General features: G+C 48.5%; 1 protein-coding gene across 1 annotated transcript; it reads right to left on the bottom strand.

Moving 5' to 3' along the window:
* Apold1 (apolipoprotein L domain containing 1) lies at positions 1-4,122 on the bottom strand. Its single transcript, XM_036181794.1, has 2 exons — positions 4,084-4,122; positions 1-1,861 (listed from the first exon to the last, which is right to left on the bottom strand). Exon 2 carries the CDS (start codon positions 1,856-1,858, stop codon positions 1,118-1,120), a length of 741 nt encoding a protein of 246 aa, XP_036037687.1. The 5' UTR covers positions 1,859-1,861; positions 4,084-4,122; the 3' UTR covers positions 1-1,117.
* Between the last annotated feature and the right edge of the window lie 3,191 nt (positions 4,123-7,313).

Genomic DNA, 7,313 nt, shown 5'->3' with positions numbered 1-7,313 from the left:
TCCATCTCCAAGTGCTAAGCTTACAGGTATATACCACCACACCTGGCTAGAAATGAATATTACTTGCCACAATTTTCAAATGTTATGGGGCATTAGAATGAGGCAGTGATGGGTCTCATATCTACAGTTTCTGATTTCATGGATCTGAAACATTTATGTTGAAGCCCAACAGTTTACCTTTTCAACAAGCTCCCAGGTGATAGTCAGGAGCCAGCCAGAAACTACATTTTGTGACCTAGACTGTTTGCCATTCTTGTTTCAAGGCTTCACAGCAGGGTGAGCTCTTACCCCTATCTGTGGTTCACTGAACAACAAACCAAGTCTCAGCAACATGAGGTGGCTAAATCACATCATAGCGACAAAACCTGTAACAGATCCAGGACCGTTTAACTCAAAGGCCGTTGTTCTCTGCTCTGTGCTACCAAGTCAGCCATGGAAAGTGTTAGGGGCTTCATTTTCCCCCCTCAGCTTCTCTGTGGGAGCAGAGGAGGTGGGTTTGAATTCAAGTGACTCTTTTGGGGGGGCTTTCTTTCTCAGGGTACCTGCAGGTGTAGCTGTGACGCCACTCTGGAGAAAAGAAAAGGTCTGTGCAATAGTCTGGCTGGGTTTGTGAGTGGATAAACTGACCGGGTCAGCTCCCAGGCCCAGTCTGTGTCTACAACCCCCACCAAGACAAGAGCGGCTCTTTCTTGTTTGGGATTCTGGAGTTCTGTGTATCAGGAACTGTAGAGGCTAAGTTGTAAAGCAAACGTCTCCTCTGGCCAACCTTTTGAGAATCTCAGGATTCTAGTAAGAACTTACAGAGGTCCCAGAGGGGGACACCTCTCCAGACCCCAGCTCAAACCATCAAGGTCCCCTTCCCCATAACTCTAAAAAGGGAGAGTCGGCCTAGCTGTGTGCAGTCAGAAAGGATTTTTGCCCCCTCCCCGCCCAAAGTGAGTGGTTCAGGGTCACATACTCCATTGGGATTCCACAAGTGAAAAGGCCCCTCACACGCAAGGAGTTGAGGACCAACATCCTACAAGAACAGCTTCTGTCATCCTTTGCACTCCACCCATGTGGCCCTTCCCCGTGGATGCTACAGATCTAGAACATCCCATGTAGGTAAAGGATGTTCTTAGAAAAACAACCCTGCATCCTGATCAGCGGAGGTCCTGAGGTTGTGGCTGCGGCCGGCCTTGGTGTAGAGCCGGACCCGGGACTCCAGCTGCTCACTAAGTTCATCCAGGGCGCCGGTGCAGGACTCCAGGCTCTCAGACAGTTTCTGAATCTTGGCCTTCAGCACCGCCTGGCTGACTTTGGTGGCCCCCTCGGCACGCCTGGGGATGAGGAAGCCCCGCGAGCCGAAGAAGACGATGAAGTACACAGAGTTGTAAAGGGCCATGGAGGCGTCCCTCCCGCTCTGCAGCAGCTGGCGGTCCCCGCGGCCCTGCCACTGACAGAAGAACTCCAAGCAGCTCAGGAGCTCGCGCATCTGGTCCTGGCAGGTGGCGGCGATCTCCTGCACCCTCCGCACCTCCCGGGAATTGCAGAAGATCAGAGAGAGGTCGGACGTGATGGTGACCGCCCCTCCGGCTGTGGCCACCCCTAGGCCCACGGCCGAGGCCACGAGCGAGGCCCCCAGGGTGACCGGGCTGAGTGACAGCCCCACGATGGCGGCCACCGCGCCCGCGGCGCTCAGAGAGCTGCCCGCCACGTTGGCCGCCAGGGAGCGCCGGCGTAGACGCTCCAGCCTCCGGGCCACTTCGCGCAGGCGCAGCGCTTGGCCGTGCAGCCTGCCGCGGCGGTCCAGCAGCAGTCCTTGGAAGCGCCGCAGCGCATCCACGCCCAGCGGCTCCCAGGCCGCCAGCCTCTCCATGCCCTGTGGGGACACAGACACGCAGTTAGCCCCGGAGTCTCCGCGCCCGCCGCTGCCCCAGCCTAGAGCTGGCCGGTGCACAAGAGGGAGTCTTCAAAGATTACATAGACCTTAGGCTGGAGGTGGATCTTCATGGGAGATCACTTCGCTAGCATTCAACCCCTACATTTACCCCCAACGCCGCAGAAATAAATACTTGAATAAATAGATATCCATTACTACCACTCAGGGCGGGGAGACGGTGCGGTAGGTTACCATTGGGTCATGTGTCAAGTTTTCAAAGGCTGGCTCTGGAGTCTGGGACAAGCCATACAAGTTTTCAGGACACGTTAACTGCACATGCAAAAAGAGATTACGCTGTCTTCTGCTTTTCTCCCAGGGAATAGAATCTACGGACTTCATCCTCTGGTTAAATAAGATTTAAGCGTGAACGTGCTGACTATTAGAATAGTAGAATACCTAGACTTCTCTCTGTCTTCAAGATGACCCTTGGGCTGAAGGTGTACCTCAACGGTAGAGCCATTGCCTGGCAAGTGCAAAGCTCTGGGTATGACACCCCCATCCTATGCCCCCTCCCCCAACCCCTGGCAAACAAGAACCACGAAAAAGAAGAAAACACTTTACAAGTGGCAACCTGGGCGCATAACAAAAGCTTTTCATATGTGGAGACCTGCATCCTAGAGACTTGAGATACAGCAGTTTCTTGTTCCTCTCTCTCTCTCTCTCAGTCTCTCTCTCTCTCTCTCTCTCTCTCTCTCTCTCTCTCTCTCTCTCTTTCTCTCTCTCTCCTTACCTTCCTCCCTCTAATCCCAGCACTTGGGAAACAGGATGATTGAGAGTTCAAGGTCAACCTGGTCTAAATATTGAGTTCTAGGCCATCCAAGGCTACATAACGAGAGCCTGTTTCAAGGCAAAAAAAGAAAGGGCGTGGAGGAATAGCAACTTCCGAACACTTCCTTGGATCAAGTTGGATCCTCTTCCCTCCTGCTGACCCTCTCCTCCCTCCACACACATAACCAAAACCTCAAAAAGTATATTATCTATCAAACTAAAGAAATTATTCTTTCTAGCAAGGCTAGCTACATAGTGAATTCAGGGTTAGCCTAGGTTACATGAGGAAATCTTGTCTCAGAAAAAGGAGGGAAAGGTTAGGGCAAAGGGATGTAGGGGAAAGAGAGGGAGAAGAAGCAACAAAAACAAAGTATGCTTGAAAATGCCAAAATAAACCCTAATTTAAATAAACAAACACCTACTCTTTCTAAGTCAGCTGCTTTTCTGAAGCCACTCTCTCCTGACAGACTTTGTTTCTAAGACAGAATTTGCTATTTGTTCTAATTTAAGATCCTAAAGTCCTCAGACATCTTGACCTTTGGTTCAAGCTTAATTAAAACTAAACCACATCCAGTTAATACTATGTCTCTTCTAAAGTGTCATTTAAAAAAAGAAAGAAAGAAAGACTAACCAATGGAATAAAATAAATAGCCAAGTCCAGTGTGGGACTTGGGAGGCAGAGGCTGGATCCTTGAGAGGCCAGCCTGGTCTAATATTGACTTCTAGCCCATCTAAGGCTACCTAACAAGTGCCTCTCTCCAGGCAAAAAAAGAAGGGGATGGGGGAGAAGCAACTCCTGAAGGCATCCTTGGGTCATGAAAGGTGATGGAGACAGTTCATCTGTCCTGGTTGCCAGAGACCCCCATTTTCATACCCACTCTACTTTCTACCATTCAGAACGTCTTAGGAATGTCAAATTAGTCACAGAAAGAGCATATCCAAACTCAAATATCAGGGCAAAAGTTATTAAATATTTTCTTTTCTTTCCATTTGTTTTTTGTTGTTGTTGTTGTTGTTTTTTAAAGATAGGATCTTATTAAGTTCAAGTTGGCCTCAAACTCCTGATCCTCCAGCTTCCACCTTGGGAATACTAGGATCCCAGCCTTGCATCAGCACGATCAGCCAGAACCCATCCAAATTTATTAAGATGGAGGATTTTAGAGACAGGTTGCAAATCCAGCCGATGCTTCCCAGGGCTCTGTGAAGAGCACTGGTCTCCTGACTCAGGAATCCTACTGCTCCTTCTGGGCCTCCATGAGTCTTCTGACCAGTAAGAAGTTTTCAAGTAAAAAGAACGAAGGAGCAAAAGTCGCTCCAAGTACACAATGGCCTAAAAGCTGACCCCCATGTCACCAATCCCATTTCAGATCCATCCCCTTGGACTCCCCACTTACCCTTCACTCTGGCCTCCAGGAAGAAAAGTAGGTGGCCGTTTCTGGATGAGCGTGCTTTATAGTTCCCAGGAGCCAATGACCGCTCTGGGAAAGCCTTGTCTCATTCTGAGAAGTGGCCGTTTCCTGTCCTGACCCCTGCTGCCTTTAGCCAGGATATGACATGTTGGAAAATGAGCCGCTAGCAAAGCACATCCCGTATTTAGGAAATGAACATTGTGTGTTCGCTTTCCCCTCCAAACGCAGGAAGAGAACCACAGGCTCTTCCCCAACTTGAAACAAGTGCTGTCATCTCCCAGTGGGGATACTCTGCCTTTCCTCTCCTGAGAATAGCTACTGACGCCATCAGGAGGCTTTCCCACATGCCCCAGGCTGCCCAATTATAGTGTTTTTTGAGAAGACTCCATCAAAGAATCACTTTTTAAAAAGAAATAGGAGGGACTGGAAAACTCAATTACAATTGATAAAGCCATTCATGGTCCATTTCAAAGAGCTCTGCGGGTGTGTGAATAGCTGAAACATGTGACCCATTGAGGGGGGTGGGGGCAGCCAGCACCAAGGAGAGCCTAAGAACTCAAGGCCACACCCACGGGAAGTGCTGCGTGCAGTTTTGGGCATCTCCAGCTGTGGAGAAGACACTGGAGGTCTCAGAAAGGGCCAAGTGCGTCAGAAAAATCACTGGGGTCAAGCTGCACACCGAGCTAATTATACACTTTCCATGCAGCAGAGAGATGTGGGCTTCCCGGGTTTTCATCTGAAGCATGAGCTGTGGCTCACATGATGGTTTAATACGTGGATTCCATCCTCAGGTTCCTCATCAGGGCAGTTATCTATTATAGATAATACAGGCAGGAAAATGAGTACGTCTTCTGTGCGCTTACACAGACCAGATTGTGGAGATACACCATAGCTATCTATCCCTGAAGCCGTCAGAGGTGGGTGGAGCTTAGTCCAGAAACTAGTCATCAGGCAGGTGCCCCTAATACAGGATCCCTTGTCTGACACTGTCGATTTCAGATTAGGAAGGCCAAACTGGTTTTCACTTAATGATTCATGTCTCCAGCTGGGGGTGCAGTAGATTAGTGTACAGGAGGCTTCACATACACATCTGCACTCCATAAATTCATCATAGTGGCCCACACCAGTAATCCCAGCACTAGGAGGTAAAAGCTTGAGGGTTAGACATTCAGGGTCTTCCTCAGATGCATAACTAGTTAGAATCCAGTCTGAGCTATGTGAGACCCTGCTTACAAAAACAAAAATAAAAACAAACAAACAAACAGAAACAAAAGACCTCAAAACCTCCCTAGTTCATGTGGAGTCTTTTGTTTTGTTTCTGTGATGTAGGGGGTCTCACTATGGAGCCCTGGCTGACCTAGAACTCAATTACAAAGACCAGGCTGGCATTGAGCTTGTGTTTATCCTCTTGCCTCTGTCTCATTTGGAAAATCTCAACAATGGCTCTATCATTATAAAACACATTAAACCCCTGGATTTCGTGTCAATAATCTGTTTTTATCAGAGCAATGCACTTGCTGTTATACTCCTGCTGCTTTTGAACTTGATCAGTCTGAATTTAGTCCATGTCCAAACATTCTGGTTATAGCTCCTAACAGAATAAACCTAACTTCAAGCAAGGCAACTCCAGTATCCACTTGTACTTTTGAGATAAGAGGCAGAATAATGGCTGGGCATGGTGACACAAGCCTATAATCCCAGCACCTGGAAAGCTGAAACATCATAGTTGCTAAAAGTTCAAGGTCAGCCTGGGCTGCAGAGGGGAACTCAGAAGTACAGGGACTGAGTCCAGTCCTCAGACCCTACATTAAGAAAGGCCAAGTGTGATGTCACTGGTTGGGCAGCCCAGCCTGCTTCACGAGCTCTGTCCACTTAAACAACACAAAGGCAGTCAGCACATGAGGAGTGATGCTCAGAGTTATTGTTCTCACCTCCACATGCATGTACATGTACATATATACACATGGACGGTGGAGGGGGAGAAAGAAAAACAGACTTATTTTCCTCACAGCTTTGAGGTTCCAGTGCACAACCTGTTAGCCCCATTGCTTTGGGCAGCACATCTGGGCAGGGGTGTGTGGCAAACTGCTCATACCTTAGAAAAGCAAATCACGGAGAAAGAAGAGGGAATTGGGATTCCACACAATGATCACCTTCAATGGCATGTCACCAAGCACACCAAACAAGCATAGCCCTCTCATTAGACACAATCCCTAAAAGTTCCACCACCCTGCAACAGTGCCATGCTGGAGACCAAGCTTTCAAATCATGGACCTTTGGGGGTCACATCCAAACTGTAGAAGGTCAGTATGAGCTATACAGTGAGACCCAAGCCAGCATGGGCTACATAGAGTTTCAGGCAGGCCAGTTAGCACCACACACACACACACACACACACACACACACACACACACACACACACACACATTCATCCTGGTTAGGTTTTGTCGTCATCGACAGGATCATCTGGGAAGAGGGAACTCAGTCTGCGGGGCACTTTCTTGTGATTGATTGATTGTAGAGGAGCTCAGCTCACTGTGGGTGCCCTTCCTGAGCAGATACCTGGTCCTGGAGTGTATAGCAGGAAAACCGGCAAGCAGGGAAAGGAAGCCAGTGGACCTCGTTCTTCTGTGGTTCCTGCGGTCCCTGCATCAGCTCCTGCCTTGAGCTGAGTTCCTGCCCTAACATTGCTGGATGGTGGAGCACAAGAGGAAAAGCCTTTTCTCCTTTGGTGGGTTTTGGTCCTGCCATTTCATCACAGCAATAGAAACCCCAAGACACTCATATACACATGAGCACACCCCCGAGATAGAGTGCTGAAACTCATCTGCAGCTGTGCACTCAGGAGGTGGAGACAGAAGAATATCAAATCTGAGACTGTTCTGGTTTCATAGTAAGATCTGGGGTGGTGACGGGAAGGGGAAGGAGAAGGAGAAGAAGGAGAAGAAAAAGTCACTATTTTCATAACAATGTTAATGAGAAGTTGACATTAATACCTCTTTAGAATATTCTACCTGGTAGATAACATAGAGTATTTATTCTGAAGGCATAAAATTTTTTCAGAGAGAGTGTATGTTTGTCTGTGTCTATATAGGCATGTGCATATGAGTACACCACCTTTGGAATCCAGAAGAGAACATCAGGTCCCCCTGAAACTAGAGTTATATAGGCTATTGTGAGCTGCCTGGTGTGGATGCTAGGGACCAAACCCAGGT

The sequence above is a fragment of the Onychomys torridus genome, chromosome 3 (genome assembly GCF_903995425.1).
Source record: "Onychomys torridus chromosome 3, mOncTor1.1, whole genome shotgun sequence".
NCBI lineage: Eukaryota > Metazoa > Chordata > Mammalia > Rodentia > Cricetidae > Onychomys > Onychomys torridus.
The sequence above is the reverse complement of the archived record's forward strand: the minus strand, read 5'-3'. Positions and strand labels throughout refer to the sequence as shown.